General features: G+C 42.7%; 1 protein-coding gene across 2 annotated transcripts in view; it reads right to left on the bottom strand.

Moving 5' to 3' along the window:
- TTF2 (transcription termination factor 2) overlaps positions 1–18,740 on the bottom strand; it is a 51,103-nt gene extending 32,363 nt beyond the window's left edge. For both annotated transcript variants that reach the window (XM_069602051.1, XM_070289229.1), the window contains exons 1-7: positions 18,632–18,740; positions 18,454–18,556; positions 16,478–16,564; positions 4,303–4,369; positions 1,994–2,995; positions 1,554–1,668; positions 820–1,002 (exon numbers count right to left, since the gene is read on the bottom strand). In XM_069602051.1, the coding sequence (XP_069458152.1) occupies positions 820–1,002; positions 1,554–1,668; positions 1,994–2,995; positions 4,303–4,369; positions 16,478–16,564; positions 18,454–18,556; positions 18,632–18,737 (1,663 nt within the window). In that variant the 5' untranslated portion in view covers positions 18,738–18,740. The remainder of the gene's footprint in view (positions 1–819; positions 1,003–1,553; positions 1,669–1,993; positions 2,996–4,302; positions 4,370–16,477; positions 16,565–18,453; positions 18,557–18,631) is intronic.
- Between the last annotated feature and the right edge of the window lie 1,995 nt (positions 18,741–20,735).

Here is a 20,735-nt window from a genome sequence, read left to right as displayed (position 1 = left end):
TGTTCTTTTCCATGATAGGTGGTTATAAGACATCCCGGTGCTATACAGTAGATTCTTGCTGCTTATCTATTTTCCCTATATAAGCACATTTTCTCTGCGCCCTTTTAGAGGGATCCTTGGGTCACATGGCACCCTGTCTATCCCTTACCCTCTTCTGGCCACTGCTTTCCAACTTTTCTCCCCTCCCTCCAGTTTTCTCTTTTCTCTCCTTTTCCTTTCCACAACCTGAGCAGTTCTCCGGAGACAACCGGCTTTTGCTTTTCTCATCGCTGTCAGCCCAGCCGAGTTCCTGTGTCCTGGTCAGTAAACCATATGATCATATTACACAGTTGAGGCTGTTCTGGGGATCCTTCTCCTGCAGCTACTTCAGAATTCATTGCTGTCTGTAGAGTTCAGGATGGAAACGCTCATTTAAATAGGGTGGTGCTGCTCTCTGTGGGTCTATTGGTCACAGTCGCTTACTCCCCTGCCCTGCCTCAGCACACGCACACACAGGACTACAGACATATCCACTGGTTTGCCTTCCTCCTCATGATGTGAGTTTGAGTTTTCACTCACAAACATTTAGTAGATGACTCCCACATGCTGGCCACTAAGCTGGTTGATTAAGGGCCATGAACAAGGTCAATGAACAGGGCAGACACAGTCTCTGCTCTCAAGAAGGTCTAAATTACACTGTAAAAACTCAGCTGAGCACCCCCAGCTTTATTACACAAGACAGAATGGCTTCTCCCTTCTCATGGACACAAAGGCACCTATGAGGCAGCACTGAACTTGTAGGTGTAGCTATTCCCCCAGGGCCAGGCCCTCGGATCTCACCTCCACAGCACTGACCAGACCCTCCAGCAGCTTCCTGGTGGGCAGCCTTCAGTCCTTGAGAACCCAGAGGCCAGAGATCCTGACCCTGCAGGGGTTTGGGAGGCACCCAGCGGGGAGGGTCAGTGGTCTCTTTGGTGAAGTTACTCTGCTGAGGTTCTTGAGTGTTAAGCTTCTCCTTAGTGTCTGCTCAAAACACAGGGAAGAACAGATTACACTTCAGAAAAGTGAAGGAATTCTATGAGCGAGGTGAGGCCAAGAGGGTGGGATCACCATGAGCAGGGGAAGGCTTCCTAGAGAGTGAAGAATTTAAACCGCTTCTTAAACAATGGGAAAAGACTTGAGTCCACAGGAAATAGGAGGAAATTTTTATCAATCACAGACCCAACTTAAAAGGAAGCTCTGAAACAGACAACAAGATGGGCAGGTCAATGCATCAACCTATTCTTTTAATGTCAGGAACTGTTCCTCAGATTAAAAAAAAAATTTAAGTATTTATTGAATTTGTTACATTGCTCTTTTCATGTTTTGGGTTTTTTGGGGGGTGTGGGGCCACATGGCATCTGGGATCTCAGCTCCCCAGTCAGGGACAGAACCTGCACCCCCTGCATTGGAAGGTGAAGTCCTAACCACTGGACAGCCAAGGAAGTCCCCCAACCTCTTCTTTATCGAAATGGCTCTCGAATGTCTCGTGAAGTTCACACAAATCCCGGGTTCAGGGGCAGAACCCCTTTTACCTTGCTCTGGGGAGAGGGCCAGGGCACTGAGCGCTTCCTCCAGCTCCTGAATTTGCTTGAACAACTTCTGACCCTTGTCTGGAAGAGCCTGGATGTTCACCGATGCCAGTGTGTTCTGTAAAACAGATCCTATAAAATGGGTCACTCGCTCCTCTCGAGAGGTCAGAGATACTTTCAGATTAAAACAGCCTAGAAAGCTAAAACTGTAGCACTAGTCTTTTAGCTATGTGTGTGAAAACCAGAACCTTTCTTCTTTCTAAACCCAGCTGATTTACCAATCCTGAACATACAACCATAGCAAAAGGCAGAAACTAAACATCCACCTGTGAGACCTTCCTTACATTAATATATTTCACACATTAATATGCGGTCGTGGCGCACCTGACCTGCCCACAGCAGGCAATGCTCCGACCTCATAAACAAACACAGGTGGCAGTTACCTTCTTGTGTCTCAGTTGTGTTGTAAGGAACACACGTTGGGCTGTCAGGTCTGAAGGTTCTCCCTTCTTGGAAACACTCGAGGCAGAAGAAACTTTTCTTTGCACGCTCTGACCAGGGAGCTTAAGGTCCTTCTTCTCCTGTGTGTCTGGAGGCAAGTCAAAGAGTAAGGGGCTCCCCGGCTTAAACGAAACAAAAACAACGTCATCGTCCTCACTGCCACCACTGCCTGTGTCAGCCTCTCGCCTCTCTCCTGCCGGGCGCCCTGTGGCCAGTGGCGCAGGCTGAGCAGCTGGTTCCTCTGGAGCAGGCGTGTCCCGGGTCCCCGACTGAGCCTGAAAATGGCCCTGGAGCAGACTCTTTTGGAGGGTCTGTGTGCTTGGGTCATTCCCTGTCTTTGTTTCTCTAGCCTCCCAGCTCTTAGGGTGCTCCTTGGTGAGGTGCTCCCCTTTCAGGGGCTGGCTTATTGAGTGCTGACTGTGAACAATTCGAGGCAAAGGCTTAGTTTCCTTTACTGTCGGAGGTTCTGATTCTTTTTGGACAGAATGACTCTCACTATCTGACTTCACCTGAAATGCAGATGGTTCTCTGAGCCCATTTCCACAGACCTGTTTGGCTTTCATCTCTAAAAGGTTTCTTTTGTGCATCCCTTCTATCTCCTTTGCTTCGCACTGAAACGCTGTCTTCTCTCTTTGCTGTCTATCTTGAACTGCAGATTGTTTTTTCTTTGCTCCCAGGCCAGATGAGAGCTCTTTCTCCGCCCAGCACTTAGATTCCGGCTTCTGTTCCTTCTTTTGATCCAGGCATGGATCTCCCTTTTCTCTTTGCTTCTTATCAGCTGTGTATTCCTCATCTTCACCTTTGATGAACTGTTTCCAGACGGATGGTTCTTGATTCTTATCAAGTACCTTGAACGGATTTCTCAGCTGGCTGGAAGGATAATGAGATGGCTCAGAGGCAAGCTGAGACTTACTGGTTCCAGAATGTTCTTTAGAATTAGGATCCTAAAAGACAAAGGAAATAATCTAATCTTAATATAAAATATGAATGCAACCTTCACACCTAGAAGGCCTTTCTTCCAAGGAAATGGGAAAAGTAAAAGCAGTCCAGTTTTTCTAAACGTTCCTGGGATCATTTCCTGCTCTAGAAAGGACTGCCAAACTCACACAGTATTCATTTCCTAACAGTACTTTCAATGCTTGGTTCTTTCTCTGTCCATGATCACTGCTTTTACAGGTCCCAAGGAAAAGCAGTGTGCAGGTCAAACTGTTTTAATAATAGCAATAGCCACAATGTGTATTTTTCATGAAAATGACTCTCTCAAGATGAACTTTTCCCCAAACCTAAACAGCTCTGATTTTGGCTTTAGGATGGTTTCAAATCTAGAACCTTAAGCCCAAGCTATCCCTCTACAAGTCTCAAGACCTCCCTCAGTCTAGTTCCTCATGTAGTAGACATCTGCAGGGTCTCTCCTAGTTCTCACATTCCAGAAGCTTATGAATTACACCCAGTTTATACAAACATCAAGTAGATAACAGTCTATAAAAACATGCTGGGACTTCCCTGGCGGTCTGGTGGCTAAGACTTCATGCTCCCAATGCAGGGGGTCTGGGTTTGATCTCTGGTCAGCGAACTAGATCCACATGTCACAACTAAAGATCCTGCATGCTACAGATAAAATAAGAGTAGCCAAATAAATAAATATTAAAAAAAAAATTCCTGAGGTTAGTCAAGTAAATTTAAATTTTTTCCCTAAATAGGCGAATGCTAACTATAGAATGGGCTTCCCTGGTGGTTCAGATGGTAAAGAATCTGCCTGTAAGGCAGGAGACCTGGGTTCGATTCCTGGGTGGGGAAGATTCCCTGGAGAAGGGAATGACTATCCACTCCAGTATTTTTGCCTGGAAAATTCCGTGGACAGAGGAGCCTGGCAGGCTATATATAGTTCATGGGGTCAAAAAGAATCGGACAAAACCGAGTGACTAACACTACTATTACTAACTATAGAATGGATAGATATTTATGTATGACTGAGTTCCTTCACTGTTCACCTGAAACTATCACAACATTGTTTGTTAACTGGCCATACTCCAATATAATATTAAAAATTAAAAAAAAAAAAAAAAGATCCAAATAGTCCTTTGAATTAAGAGTCCCAACAGGGTCTACCTTGCTGAAAGAAAAGAACTCTTTCGGAGAAAGTTCGATGAAGACCAATCAGTTTATAATGGACTTTAGGGTCTTTTCAGATGATCCCACAGGTTAAACATCTTTACACAGTCAGATCTGAAAACAGACGAATAATTCCTACCTGCCATGGGATATTTCCACACCACTGTTTCCCCTCTGCTTTACTTTTAACACATCGGAAGAGCAACCTGATAAAGTATAAAACACAAATAACTGAGTTTGTGAAAATCCATTAAAATAAAAGATGAACTTGTTTTTAATTCAAGAAACCCTTTTATTTGATAACAGCTTTGAAAGGTCACTTGAAACCAATTACTCTTAACATGTACTCCATTTAAAAATTTTAATTTAAAAATTTGGACTCAGAGGGAGAGGGAGAGGGTGGGATGATTTGGGAGAATGACATTCTAACATGTATACTATCATGTAAGAAATGAATCGCCAGTCTATGTCTGACGCAGGATGCAGCATGCTTGGGGCTGGTGCATGGGGATGACCCAGAGAGATGTTATGGGGAGGGAGGTGGGAGGGGGGTTCATGTTTGGGAACGCATGTAAGAATTAAAGATATTAAAATTTAAAAAATAAAAAACTAAAAAAAAAATAAATAAATTTTAAAAAAATAAAAATAAAAAAATAAAAAAAATAAAAATTCTTTACCTCATAGGATATTTACAAGACCTGAGAAGCGAAAGAGTACAGATGTCATAGTAACCAGAGAGTAGTCATAGATTAATTCTTTTAACTCTACAGAATGACTGACATGGGAACACTGATCCACAAGGGCTGCTAAAATCAGAAAAAAGGAGATAACCAGACATTATGTGTCCCTAATGAGAAGCCACAATACTTCCTATAAAGTAAAACCAAAAAAATAAGCCAATCAAAGATTTCCCCAGTTATCCAATGGCTACGACTGCACCTCCTCTGCAGGGGGCCTGGGCTCCATCCCTGGTCTGGGAACTAAGACCCCACAAAACTTATAGTGGCGTGGCCAAGAAAAGAAAACTAAGACAAAAACGAACCTGAATCTGGTCAAACCCCTGGGTCCAATTAACAGTTTACAGGAAATGCAAACAGATGAACACGTAAAACTAGACCAGGGGATGCAATCTGCAAACTCTTCACAGTGGGAAGTGCTATAGAACAAACAACCTGATTCCTTCAATAAGTAAATCACAAGGGAGAAGAAAAAGACTGGGGGGACCTATTTAAGAGACGTAAAGAGAAAATCAATTACCTACAACCTGTAGACCTTATTCAAATCCTGACTTAAGCAAACGAGCAAAAACTACCAAAAATAAACTATTTATAGTATTTATGAATCTTCTGGAAATCTGTACTCCAATTGGTTAAAAAAAAACAGTCCATATTTTTTTACAGCTATGCACTGAAATATTTACAGAAGAAATGACATTATGTGGGATTTGTATCCAAACATGGAGGAGCTGGTAGGTAGGGTGCAAGGATATAGATGCAACAAGATTCGCCATGAGTGTGACTGTTGAAACTCACATGCAGTAATTCTATCCTGCCTACTTTTGTATATGTTTCCAATCTTTCATTAAGAAAAAAAAAGACTGACTACAGGCCTACATCCCAGGGCAAGGCAATCGCTGCTCACACAAACACTACCTATATTCCAGCTATGCAAAAATGGCTGTGCTGTCCCGAGCTCAAACTAAGCCACACCCTCTCCATCCCACTGGACTTTGCACGTGTACCACTCTCCATCCAAAGAATATCCTCCTTACCCCTATTTGCCCACCATTACCCCATCACCAGCTGTCAATCCTACAGGTCCTGCCACACCCAGTTCAAGACATACCGCCTTTGCATGCTCTCTGCCCTGTTCATGCACTGTACTGCTTCTGTATTTTTGTTGTATATGGTTATATTATGCTTATATCTGCCTGTCAGCAACTAGAAGGCGATAACTCTCTCTTTATTCTTAAGCCTCGCTGTTTGTACATAATAGTTAAGTATTGTTGAAATTAACAGAACCAACTGAATTCTTCCTTACCCCAAATAACTCCTCAAAAACATTTAATCAGTTAAATAAGAGCCTTTGACATATGTATTCCATTTAATTGTTTAAATAGGTAAAATGCTCAATCAAAAAGTATAAAACGACAGTGAAAAGCACCTCTGCTCCATCTGTTCAGTTCACATCCCTCCCACGTAACCATTTCTCTTAGTTTTTGGTTTGCCTTTCCAGAGATAGCTTTAATGAATATTTAGGTCAATGTATTTTATTTATTTCTTCCTTATTTACTCAAGTGGGTAGCATAGTATGCTGTGCTGTGCTTAGTCGCCCAGTTGTGTCCGACTCTTTGCGACCCCATGGGCTATAGCCTGCCAGGCTCCTCTGTCCATGGGGATTCTCCAGGCAAGAATATTGGAGTGGGTTGCCATGCCCTCCTCCAGAGGATCTTCCCAACCCAGGGATCAAACCCAGGTCTCCCTCATTGAGGTGGATTCTTAACTGTTTGAGCCACCAGGGAAGCCCAAGAATACTTGAGTGGGTAGCCTATCCCTTCTCCAGGGGCTCTTCCAGACCCAGGAATCAAACCAGAGTCTCCTGCATTGCAGGCGGATTCTTTACCAGTTGAGCTACCAGGGAAGCCCAGGGAACATAGTATACATACTACTAAATATCGTGCTTGCCTTTTTTAAAAAAACTTAACAACATGTCTTGGAGAAAAACATATACATAAAGGACTTCCTTATATGTACATATTTTCTACAACTGCAGTTTTTTACACAGCAGCAGTTTTCCACTATAAGGATGTTCCATTATTTATTTAACCAGACCCCTCTGGTTATTTCCAATCCTTTACTATTAATAGCAATATCACAATGAATAACCTTTTGCATATGTCATTTAACATGTGTTTTAATATATCCATTGGGCAACTCTCTATATTTCACACTGTATATTAGAGCCTTCACTGTTTTTCTTCATCAGTTAGCTTCTAGATTTTATTTATTAGCTCACTTTTTTTTTCCTTTCTACCTCATTAAGTTCAATTTTATCTGCATTAACTCCTGCTTTCGTTTTCTTTCTGTTTAATTTCTTGTCCTTTTTCTAGCTTCTTAAATTAGTACTGTGATATACAACACAAGGGCTTCATTGTTGGCTCAGCGGCAAAGAATCCGACTGCCAATGCAGGAGACGTGGGTTCGATCCCTGTGTTGGGAAGATTCCCTGGAGAAGGAAATGGCATCTCAGTATATTCTTGCCTGAGAAATCCCAGGGACAGAGGAGCCTGGGGGGCTACAATCCATGGTCGCAGAGTCAAATACAACTTAGCAACGAAATAACAAATACAACACAAATCACAACAAGTCTGAGTCCTAACTCAAAATGAATCCTGAGCAGATCACAACCCCTCGATGCCATTACTTCACTTGGGTATAAAAGCAAAGATAACAAGCTCCAAATGGACAAGTGTTCCATAAGAGTGAAAAAGAAGACACGGACTTTCCTAGTGGCACAGATGATAAGAATCCACCTGCCAATGCTGGGACGTGGGTTTGATCCCTGGTCTGGGAAGGTTCCACATGGCACAGAGCAATTAGGCCCGTGCACCACAACCACTGAGCCTGCATGCTCTAGGGCCCACAAGCCACAACTACTGAGCCTGCATCCTGCAACCACTGCCATCTGCGCACCTAGATTCTGTGCTCCACAACAAAAGCAGCCCACACACAGCCTCGAGAGAGTAGCCCCCACTCTCCACAACTAGAGAAAGCCCACGCAGACAACAAAGGGTCCAATGCAACCCCAAAAAATAAATAAAATTATTTTTAAAAAATAAAAAATAAGAAAGGACCAGCTCCTATCATACAAACTCATAATTTTCTCATTCAAGTTCACAATAAAAAAAAAACCTGTGTTGGTCTCTTTAATTTTTTCTTACTGCAATAAGAAAATTTAGTTCTGAGCATATAGTTCTGAAAATTTCTGAAATGCCTTGATTGCAAAAAACTCAAAGGCTACTATTAGGGAGTACTACGACTTATAAAAACAGGTCAAGAACAAATTCTTGCTGCTGAAAATGTATCAAGTACTTGAAACCTTAACTGAAAGAATATTTTATAAACAGCATGTATTTTAAAGCCCAAACTTCATAGACTTTCAGGAGAAGGGCAAGATTTGGAGAAAGAGGGAAGTAAACAACACACAATAAGCATCAGCTATGTGCTAGGCACACTGCAAAAAATGTTTCTGCTTACATTTTTATTAAAAACAATCTAGAAGAGCTTCTCTGTTTTTAGGATAAAAGTTTGTCATGTTTATTAAATTATAAATCAATAGAGAAAGCGGTGGAAATATATTAACATAGAGAAAGCAAACACTGAGTCCACTATGAAAAAGAGTGTAATTTCTACAGTATATTCGTTAATTATTTTCCAAGGCATAGGTTATGAACAAGAAAAATGAAGAAACCAGCTAGGGGTCATTCAAGACCAAGTTCAAGTCTCAATTCCTCCACTTTCTCAGTAACCTTCATCAGCCTTAATCTCTTACCATTGGTTTTACAGTCAGAGAAACATCTGGCACTCAAACACATACAATTTAGCACTCTAACATGCAGATCAGCGGAGAAGGCAATGGCACCTCACTCCAGTACTCTTGCCTGGAAAATCCCATGGACAGAGGAGCCTGGTAGGCTGTGGTCCATGGGGTCGCGAAGAGTTGGACACGACTGAGCGACTTCACTTTCACTTTTCACCTTCATGCATTGGAGAAGGAAATGGCAACCCACTCCAGTGTTCTTGCCTGAAGAATCCCAGGGACAGGGCAGCCTGGTGGGCTGCCGTCTGTGGGGTTGCACAGAGTTGGACACGACTGAAGTGACTTAGCAGAGCAGAGCATGCAGATCAGACTGCTCACCAACCTTCCTGTGTCTAACTCTTAGCCCAATCGTGTCTTAGGGCCCTTAGAAATACGGGTTCTCTTCCACATGCAGCAATGGAAAAACATAAAGCTGGACTTCTACCTCACCTTTTACACAAAAATTCAAGATGGAACACAAATGAATAGAATAAAAATGTAAATGTTCTAGGAACAAAAAAACGGAGATGAATATTTTGGCAATCCTAACGTAAAAAGGGAATGACAAAATCCTGCAGCTGAGAGATAAAGGATTTAGTAATTTGACTACATAGAGGTATTAAATGTCCATATAGTAAAAATACCATAGGCAAAATTACAAGACAAAGGAGAACCTGGGGAAAGGAATTACTATACACATTATAAAAGGCTAATATCCTCTCCATGGGCTTCCCAGGTGTCCCAGTGGGCCTGCCAAGGCAGGAGATGCAGGAGATGCTGATTCAGTCCCTGGGTCAGGAAAATCCCCCGGAGAAGGAAAGAGCAACCCACTCCAGTATTCTTGCCTGGAAAATCCCACGGACAGAAGAGTGGGGGGGCGGCTACAGTCCCTGGGGCTGCAAACAGTCAGACACAACTGAGTGAGAGAGCACACACACATAATAATGTTCCCATACAAGGATTACTCCTGTGGTACAGCACAGCGCATGATACTCCACACACCTAGCACTGGCTTTGCTGAGTGGGCTTCTTTATGGGCTGCTGGAGCCCGAGGTCCTTCTGCATGGGTCTGGCTCATGTCAGTGCCTCTCTGTCATCAGCCTAGCTCATCATCATTGGGTTAGGTAATCTGCACGCCAATTTTACCCAGTAATCAACCGACCACAAAAGGGGTGTCCTAGATGTGCACAGATTCATATGCTATTAAAAATGAAGCATTTGGGGGACCTCTCTGGTGGTACAGTGGATAGGAATCTGCCTACCAATGCAGGGGTCACGGGTTCGATCCCTGGTCTGGGAAAATTCCACATGCCTTGGAGCAACCAAGTAGGTGAGCCACAACTCCTGAGCCTATTTGCTACAACTACTGAAGCCCGCATGCCTAGAGCCTTTGCTCGACAACATGAGAAGTCACTGCAGTGAGAAGCCTGAATACTGCAACGAAGAATAGGCCCTGCTCTCCACACTGGAGAAAGCCTGCGCACAGCAATGAAGACCCAGTGACGCAAAAAAAAAAAAAAAAAAAAAAACCTCTTTAAAAAAAAAGTAAAAACATAAAAGTATTTTAAACATCCCAGTACCACCAGTTATTTAAAGAACTAAAACCTGTTTTACCAATCTATAGATGATGAATATAACCATCTATTTTGATCCTTGAGAATAAAAGCTAAAAGACAGAGAGAGAGAGGGAAGAGAGGAGAGAACAGAACTCAGGAGCTTGATGACTATGTCCAACATCTATATCAACATGTGCCACACTGTTCCTGTCAAGGCAGGAGCTCTTCTCTCTGGTTTTACTGAGCAACAATCACAGTTTTCTTTAATGCCCAACAACAGGGTCATGGCTGAAGGGCCAGTCAAATGCTGGTGAGTGGTACCATCTGGTGTTTAGTAACAGAACTACACAAAAAAGTACCTTCATGCCAACATAAGAAAAATGGGCACCTTAGTGTCACTTTGGTTCACACCTCCCCTCCACTAATCTGCTACAACTGTCTCCTAGCTAGGTTAAGCATTAAACATAACAGTACTAATTCAAGGATATAAAGCCCTTTAAGTTCTTGAAAAGAAAACCCAAATCTGGGGCAGAAAAGCTTGTGCTACCTGATGTCTTTCTCCAGAGTGCAGGGATTCTGGCTAAATGCTTTACTGTCTACTAAGGAAGTCATCATCCATAGATACATTAGCTATTTCTTTTTTACGTTTTCAGCCTATACCACTTATCAGGGTATACCTGTTGGATTTTTTGCTGTTTGTTTTTTGTTTTTTTGCTTTGTTGTTAATTTGTTGTGTGCTGTAGAACTGTATTTTATTTGTGCTAAAACAATCTTTTCAAAGCTTTACTAAGTTCCTCTTAATAAGTGTTCTAGACTTGAGCTAAAAGAAATGCACTCAAGAATTCTTTTTCTATTTTTAAAATAATGAGCACCTCAGCCTCGTCTACCTTGTGTAAAGGGTAATAGAGACAAGGTTTCAAGATTCTATCCTCAGCCTAGCCCTCTCTTTGGAGGTGCCCACTCACTTTTCCAGCCTGCTTCACGTGTACAAGACACATTGAGTCCAAAGCTGTATGTGTTAGCCATCCTTTACTGATGTTAACTTTCCTTCCTTATTTTGCTTAATGGTAAACTCACCCAACCAGGAAACCATTTCCTGAGCGCTGACCATGTGCTAAACACCAAAGGAAGTGATCACAGGCATGACTGCACTGACCCTCACAGCCCAGGGAATCCAGTGCTACCATGACCACTATCCCAGCTGATTAAATGGAGGAAAGAACATGCTTAACCACCAGGAAACATGTTGTATCAATTCTCTTTCAGCAAGTGTCCTCCAGTGTGTGTGTGTGTGTGTGTGTGTGTGTGTGTGTGTGTGTTAGTCCCTGAGTCATGTCTGAGTCTTCTCCACCCCATGGACTGTAGCCTGCCAGACTCCTCTGTTCATGGAATTCTCTAGGCAAGAATACTTGAGTGGGTAGCCATTCTCTTCTCTAGGAGATCTTCCTAATCCAGGGATCAAACCCAGGTCTCCTGCACTGCAGGCAGATTCTTTACTGTCTGATCCACTGGTCTAAGCAAACCCAACTCTAATGCCAGGGCTTCAGTCCAAATTCATCTTTCACTTAGAGAAAGTGGGTGTGCCTGAAGTTGGTTAGATCTAGGCTCAAATCCCAGGGGCTTCCCTGGTGGCTCAGTGGCACAGAATCTGCCTGCCAATGCAGGAGACACAGGTTCAATCCCTGGGTTGGGAAGGTCCCCTGGAGAAGGAACTAGAAACCCACTCCAGTGTTCTTGCCTGGGAATTCCCATAGACAGGGAAGCCTGGTGGGCTACATTCCATGGGGTCACAAAACAATCAGACACAACTTAGTGCCTAAATAACAACAACAACAAGGCTCAAATAAAAGCCATGCCACATTATAATGCTGGGACCTCAAATTCCTTTTCTAACCTCTCTAAATGTTTTCTCATCTGTCTGTAACACAGGGATACTGAAACCTATCACAGTAGATTCTATGAAGAGGTCATGAACATGCCATGTAGTAGGCACTCTATAGCCCCAAATAGTTCAGTGGGTTCCTTGCCTCCACTGCCATCACTTCCTAATCTAACTTCCATAGTTCTTTTTTTGATGCAAATTGAATAAAAAATTCCTCAGCATCTTCCTACCACATAGAACAGTATTTCTGTATGATCCAAGGCCCCCAGTAGTATGTAAAGGAGATTGCTTTAAATTCAGGCACTAAAGGCTTCCTGGCCCCACTGTACTAGCAGGAAACAATAGAAAAGTGAAATTTTTAAAAATTCCACTTATAAAGACTTCTCTGGTGGTGCAGTGGATAAGAATCCGCCTGCCAATGCAGGGGACACAGCTTGGATCCCTGGTCCAGGAAGATCGCACATGTGCAGAGCAACTAAGCTGGTGAGCCCCAACTACTGGGCTGGTGCTCTAGAGCCCGCAGGCTGCAACTACTTAGCCCACATGCTACAACTACTAAAGCCTGAGAGCCTAGAGCCTGTGCTCCGCAACAAGTGAAGCTGCAGCAATGAGAAGCTTGGCACTGCAACCAAGAGTGGCCCTCACTCACCACACTAGAGAAAGCCTGTGCAAAGCAACAAAGACCCAGCACAGCGAAAAATTAGTACATAAATGATTTTTTTTTAATTCCATTGATAATAAGATTGTCAAGAAACATAAACACTGAGGACTAAATCAACCAAAAGGGTATATAGCACTCTATAATCAGAACTATTCCACAATGCTAAAAGAAATTTTAAACGTCATAAGTAAATATACCATGCTCATGGACTGGAAGATCAAGATTAATATCAGTTCTCCCTACACTGATCTATACAGATTCAATAGAATCCCAACTGAGCTTTCTGAGGAAACTGTAAATGGTGATTCTACATTTTATATGGAAATGCAAAGGACCCAGAATAGCAAATCTTGAAGAGGAAAGTTGGAAGACTCACAGGATCTTATCTGATCATGTCAGGATAGGCGAAAAGATCAATGGAAGAAATTAGCGAGTCCAGAAATAGATCCACACATGGTGGTCAACCAATTTTTCACAAAGGTGCCAAATGTTTCCATGGGAAACATTCAAAAACTGCTGCTGAAACAATTGGACGGCACTCATTTGATACTACATGAAAAAATAACTGACCTTCTGTTTCATAAGGTATGCCAAATTAATCTGAGGTAGGGTACAGAGAGATAGTGAAAGAGAGAAAAGCCTGGCGTGCAGCAGTCCATGGGCTTGCAGAGCTGGACAAGACTGAGCAACTGAACAACAACAAAAGGCGTAGACTAAACCAAAAAGTCATAAAAAAATAAAGAAAACAACTATAAAACTTCTGAAAGAAACCACTGAAGAACTTTATGATCTTGAGTTAGGCAAAGATTTCCCACAGAAGACAAACAGCACAAATCATAAAAAAATGATAGATTGGATTTCATAAAATGAAAAGTTTCTACTCTTCAAAAGACAGTCAAGAAAACCAAAGCCACAGACTGGGAGGAAATATACACTATATATATATACACTATATATATATATACACTATATATATATATATATATCTGCCAAAGGACCTGTGCAGAGAATACATAGGAACCCTTCCAACTCAATAACAATAGATAATACAATTTTAAAGATAGAAAAAAATCCCCCAAAGTTACACTGTATGATTCCACATATGTAACACTTTGAAATGACAACATTTTAGAGCTAGAGATCAGGTTCATGGTTGCCAGGAGTGTACAGAGGGAAATAAGAGGAAGGTGGGGATAGTTACAAAAGGGCAACAAGAAGGATCCTCTGGTAAAGGAACTGCCCAATATCTTGACTGTTGTGGTAAATACACAAAAGGTGGCTCAGTTGGTAAAGAATCTGCCTGCAATGCAGATCTAGGTTCAGTCCCTGGGGTGGGAAGATCCCTAGAGAAGGGAATGGCAACCCACTCAAGTATTCTTGCCTGGAGACTCCCACAGACAGAGGAACTTGGCAGGTTACGGTCCATGAGGTCACAAAGTGTCAGAGATGACGGAGCAACTAAGCACGCATGCACGCGCACATGATAAACTTGCACAGAACTGAATGAGCGCCGAACAACTGATGCTTTTGAACTGCGGTGTTGGAGAAAACTTTTGAGAGTCCCTTGGACTGCAAGGAGATACAACCAGTCCATTCTGAAGGAGATCAGCCCTGGGATTTCTTTGGAAGGATGATGCTGAAGCTCAAACTCCAGTACTTTGGCCACCTCATGCGAAGAGTTGACTCACTGGAAAAGACCCTGATGCTGGGAGGGATTGGGGGCAGGAGGAGAAGGGGACGACAGAGGATGAGATGGCTGGATGGCATCACTGACTCAATGGATGAGTCTGAGTGAACTCTGGGAGTTGGTGATGGACAGGGAGGCCTGGCGTGCTGCAATTCATGGGGTCGCAAAGAGTCAGACTCGACTGAGCGACTGAACTGAACTGAACTGAACTGAACTGAAATGTATACCTACCATTAGGTAAAGTCTGCAGATGATCTCCTTGTACTATTTCTTAAGCTGCCTATGAATCTATAATTATCTCAACAAAAATTTCCATTAAAAAAAATGGGCAAAATTTTAAACAGATACTTCATCAAAGAAGATATACAGAAATAGCAAAAAACTACATGAAACAAAATGGCTTTCATAAATGGTATTCAAAATGGTATTCTGGACAATAATAAAGAATGAATTACTGACAGATACAACTACATGGACAAATCTCTATAGACACTGTTACATAAAAGAAGCCAGATTCCAAGAATACATGCAGTATGAATCAAAACAGTGATCAGCTATGATAGGTGGGGGTATTATCTAGATGGGATCCAATGGAACTTAATGGGGTAATGGAAATAAATAGTCTATATTTTGACTGGGATCTTGATTTTAAGGATGGGTATATACCTTTCTTAAAACTCAATCAGAAAATAAACAAAACTGGTTGAACACTTAAGAACCGTGCATCTTATTGCATGCATAACTCAGTAAAGAAATATAGTAGTACAGGCAGTTTTCAGTTATATAAAATTGTGAAGATGGTACTTGAGTGCCTATATTTGGTGGGGGGGAGGGATCAATCTAGAATATATAAATTTCAAACTGTCATATAAAGACCATTACATACAAATGTCATATAAAGACCACTACATATGGCCTCTGCCTTTCTGGCCAGTCTTATCTTCTGAATTCTCCACTTAAATATATGCTAAACAACCACTGAACAGAGTTTCCCTGATGGCTCAGTGGTAAAGAATCTGCCTGCCAATGCCAGGGACATGGGTTTGATCCCTGGGTCAAGAAGATCCACTCCAGTATTCTTGCCTGGGAAATCCCATGGACAGAGGAGCCTGGCGGCCAACAGTCCATGGGGTCGAAAAAGAGTTGGACATGACTTAATGACTGAACAACAAACAAAAAACCATTGAACCAAATGTTTGCAATTACTTCACGCTCTATATACTAATGCAGGATACTGACTGGTCTGTTTATATGACCTCTTTTTTGCCCCTAGGGAATTCCTACTTACTTTTCAATACTCATGACAAATATCATCTGCCACCTATGTAGACTTCCCTGCCCTTCTTCTGAGTTCCCATAGAAAAGGAAACTAGCATTTATTGAGTGCTTAACATACATCAGACATTTTTATACATTACCTCGTGGCTCATATGGTAAAGATTCTGCCTGGAATGCGAGAGACCTGGGCTCAATCCCTGGGTGGGGAAGATCCCCTGGAGAGCTAGAGATCAGGAGAAGTGAATGGAAACCCACTCCAGTATTCTTGCCTGGAGAATCCCATGGACAGAGGAGCCTGGTGGGCTACAGTCCAAGGGGTCGCAGAGTCGGACACGACTGAGCAACTAACTTTCACTTTCGTTCTACTACCAGAATGAGAAAGTTGACAAGCAAGTGCAAATTAATGACTGTTGGTGAGCTGATGTTATTGGCTACTTGAAAGCTGGAGAGGGAGGGAGGTGAAGCAGTTTATCCAGAATAGAGGTCAGGCTTCTCACATCAACAAGTAGCTCAGAAGTTAGGAAGTGACAATCTATTCTGTACATACAGAAACACCATTTGTTTTTTACTGACTTTTAGAGACTAGTCAATCCTAGGAAAACACCTGACCATGACCCTTTCAGGCAAAGGAAAACAAAAACAAATACACTTAGCTGCCTTTTGGACACTTACCTGTATTCTCTCTTGCCCTGTGATAGAGACAGACCCTGAAGCTCTACCACAAAGTCCTCATGCAATAAACAGTGAGAAACAGGAATGCTAGAAGGGGAAAAAAAAAAAAAGGAAATTTGTGTTTTAGGAGGCATAGAGGTCAATATCCTAAAATGAAATCTAAAATATGTGTTTTAAATATAAGGGCCCATGTATAATCTCTACTGGGTTTGTAAATCCCACACACTTTCTTGTCCATGTGCATTCCTCTGGGGAAAGGGCCCATCTTTTCTTCTTTTCTCATGCCCCCAAATAAAGTATGACAATAAACATACTTATCTTTTTCCTGAGGACTCAAGTTTAAAATGATATTGTGCTACGTACCACTATACTGTGATTCCTCCAAGCTGTGAATTTTTCCCAGGTTCTCCTATCATCCTTTTCCCTCTAATAACCTGATAGCTGTCACTATCAACAAGAGAACTCTGGCAACACATTCTGCTAATTACACTTCATGCTTGATTGGCCTAGGTTTAACTCCTGCCTTCCAACTTCTTAGTAGGAAAGAATATAATATTTGAGAGCAAAAATCTAAAGTACTGTCATATGACCTGTGGCATTTCCCTTCTTTTTGCTTATAATCTGGTTTCCAGACATATCCCAAATGGGTCAAATTGTCAAATAACCACCTTTGAGTCAAATATTATTATACTAGTTTGTATAGCAATATGTTCTTATAAATGATACTTTACATAAGGGCATTTTCCTTTTTATTTAAAACCAAATCTCATGCTTCCATTAATATTTAATTTCTACAAATCTGAATGTGCTTTCGTGTCTCATGCAACTTGAGCTAGGTATTGAACCTAAGAAGCTCCATATACATATTAGAAATGAAACAGTAAACCCTGACATAATGATGTTTATAGCTTGAGTAATTTGTTTGGTTCCTTCTATCTTAAGATTTAACACTAATTTAAATAAAGTCATTTTGTATTTAATTTAAATGGATCCCAGTAATTTCTTTCAAATGAAAAAACAACTCATAAGAAGGCTAAGAAAATACTTCCTCTAAAAAATTTATTTTCTAAATTTGAAAAAAGATAAAAATCTTCCACTTAAGTCTCAAAGTGTAACAAAAACACAAGCCATCTATTTCATTCCGGGAAAACATGAGAAGCTAATATATGTGTTGAAAAAAATTTTTTTCTATTGATATCCATAGTGTCTTACACATGTAGAAAATGCCTTTTCTAAAACCAAGTTCAGCAGAAAGCAGGAAAAAATGCATAACTGTGATAGTTTAAAATTTCACATAGAAACTGTGGACACCAGGTACTATGAAATACTAACAACACTTATGAGAACAGTATTTTCTCACTTCAAAGACGATCCTTATTTCTCGGTCTCAGCTTTTAATTTTGTAAAAACGAGACTGCTGAATCAGATTACTTATGTCTTTTCAGCTTTAATCCCTAATTTGTTTTTTTTGAGTATCAAACTCACCACTTAAATGCAGAGAATCCTGTTTTTAAAGGGTCCCGTTAATCTGACTACCAGGGTGTTTTAAACATTTGGAAACCAATTCGGCCTAAGACTAGTGTAAAGCTGGAGCCAATTATTTTCTGCTATGTCTGCACGTTCTCAATTATAAACGGGATGGGAGTAACGTCCCAACAGGAAAAGGGACTGTCAAGGCCAGGCCAGTGAACCCAGAACTGAAAAGGCCCAGAAGGATCCAGATGAAGCCAATCCTCCAGATTATAAATGAGAGCCCTGGCGGCCCAGAGACGGAGAGAAAACAGCCATGGGTCACACAGCAAGCAGTAGCGGAGCATGTCCCTAACCTGCCGGGGATTACCAACTACTTCAAGGGCCCTGGCTCTGCAGACCAGGAGTCCCATCTCTCCTAGTCCTTTTGGGCAGCGGGGAGCCGGCGACTCCTCCTGAGTGGCCACGCGCAGACCCAGGGAATTGTGCCTAGCTCGGAGACCTACTCGGTGGGCCGCACAAAGTTGCATGTGTCCGCCCGGCACACGTAGAAGCTCTTTCCTTTATTCGGGCCTTCTCGGACGCCGGTCTTCAGAAGACATAAAGTCCCTAAGGAGAGAAGGTCGACAACGATTACACCACGCTAGGCTGGCAGACCCCTTGGACCCTCGGACCCTGACCTACCATGCTCAGGACACCTAACTACTTCCATCTCGCTCCAGCTTTCCTCTTCTCCGAAGGCACCGCCTCTCCCAACGCCTGCTTCCGCCTTTTTCTCCGCCCTCCTCATTCGGAAACCAATCGTCACCAGCCTCCTCCACTCTTAATTCCCCATAATTCACCGCCGCGGCTTTAGCCACACCCACCCTAACTACTATCAGCCAATCAAACGGGAAATGTGCTCACCTCCAACCAAACACTGCCGCCCTGAGATTCGCCGCGCGCCGAAATCAAAAATGGGGCGGGGGAAACCTGGTCTTTGGCCGGTCGGTGGGGCGTGGCTGAAGCTGGAGTGAGTTTTGGAGGCTGGCGGGGCTTTCCGGCGGGGAAGGCAATGGCAACCCACTCCAGTACTCTTGCCTGGAAAATCCCATGGGCGGAGGAGCCTGGTAGGCTGCAGTCCAAGGGGTCGCTACGAGTTGGACACGACTGAGCGACTTCACTTTCACTTTTCACTTTCATACATTGGAGAAGGAAACGGCAACCCACTCCAGCGTTCTTGCCTGGAGAATTCCAGGGACGGGGGAGCCTGGTGGGCTGCCATCTATGGGGTCGCACAGATTCGGATATGACTGAAGCGACTCAGCAGCAGCAGTAGCAGCAGGGGCTTTCCGGAGGAGGGAAGCTTTGCGAGGAAGGAACTGGTCGACTCTACCTTGCACGCATTTAAGACCTCGAGGCATCCCTAGAGGAAGCAGGCATTAGAGACTGCAGAGAGGAGCTCTACAAAGACTCTCTTCTTCCCGAGGCCGAGAGCTCCTAGAGCTTCGCGGTCTTAGGGATGCCAGCCGGGTCCTAGCGCTGGTGGGCGCTCCGCCTCCGCGCTCGAACGCTAGGGAGGGGAGTCCCAGAGAAGCCGCCGCCTCGGGAAGAGGCACTGGATTTGCATGTGGAGGCGAGGCGGGGTGCGAGTGAGGGCCGTTGGGGCGTCGTTTAGAGCTAAGCGGTGAACTGACATGTCTGTTGTAGAGCGGGCCTAAAGACTTCTCTAGAACCCACGACACAGTCCTTACCCCTACACGTCTGTCTTGACAACCTGGTGGGATGGCGCAGCATTTTAAAGACCCCGAGATTCAAAAGTTTGATTGAGTCCCCCCAGGTTAGAGAATTAGTGAGTGGGCAGTTGGCCGACGGTGCTCAGAAAACTGCCTCCTGTGTCTACTGTGTGTTCTCCAGGCACTCAGTGTAGGAGACCTGAGTTAGAAACGTCAGAGTGGAAACAACAGGAGGAATAGACCGCCTTTGGTGAAAGGGAGTTTTATACTGTACATTTTGTATTGTCAGACTTTTTCTATTAGTATGCGTTTGTAATATTAAAAATCGAGGGTGTAATTAAAAGAAAGGGGACTATTTGAAATCGTAATCGGATCTCTTAGTCAACAAAAAGGGAGGAGGAATAGGAATCAGACATGGCAAGAGAGACGGCTTAATCGTACAACTATTGAGGACCATATGTACAGACATATGGTGTGGCGTGTGTAACTGTATTTACAGAGACGGTAGGACAGGAGAATCTGCAAGTTCTGGGAAATCTGAGCTATATGGTGAATGTAAATGTCGTAGGGAGCCAGAGGACGGGAGACAAACCTGAGAGCAAACAGTTCTTCTTGTTTATTAAGAATTAAACAAGTTCTTAATAAATAGCTTTTTGTATACCCAATGTGGACTAGGTGCTTAGGAAATATACAATCCATTTATTCACATATAAAGTTTAAAACGGCTGTTCTAACCACAAAGAACTTGTTCAGTATTTGGAGGAGACTGATCTAGCACATACTGAACACTTAAATAACAAGGTAATAGCATTTGAATGGCATGATGAGTGGACATCCCAGTAAACTCTTAGGATTAAAGATGTGTCAAAGCAAAGTAGAGTAAGTTTATACATAATTATCCCTTCTGAAACACCTATACATAAATGTAGAAATAGGAAAGGAGTAAAAAAACAAAGAGAGACAGTTTCATTATACCCAGATTGTAATTCTTGCATTGAGAGACTTCTATTCATATATTTAATAAATGCTACACTTTGAGGGGGGTTCATGTTTGGGAACGCATGTAAGAATTA

The sequence above is a fragment of the Ovis canadensis genome, chromosome 1, assembly GCF_042477335.2.
Source record: "Ovis canadensis isolate MfBH-ARS-UI-01 breed Bighorn chromosome 1, ARS-UI_OviCan_v2, whole genome shotgun sequence".
NCBI lineage: Eukaryota > Metazoa > Chordata > Mammalia > Artiodactyla > Bovidae > Ovis > Ovis canadensis.
This window is presented reverse-complemented; position numbering and strand designations above follow the sequence as displayed.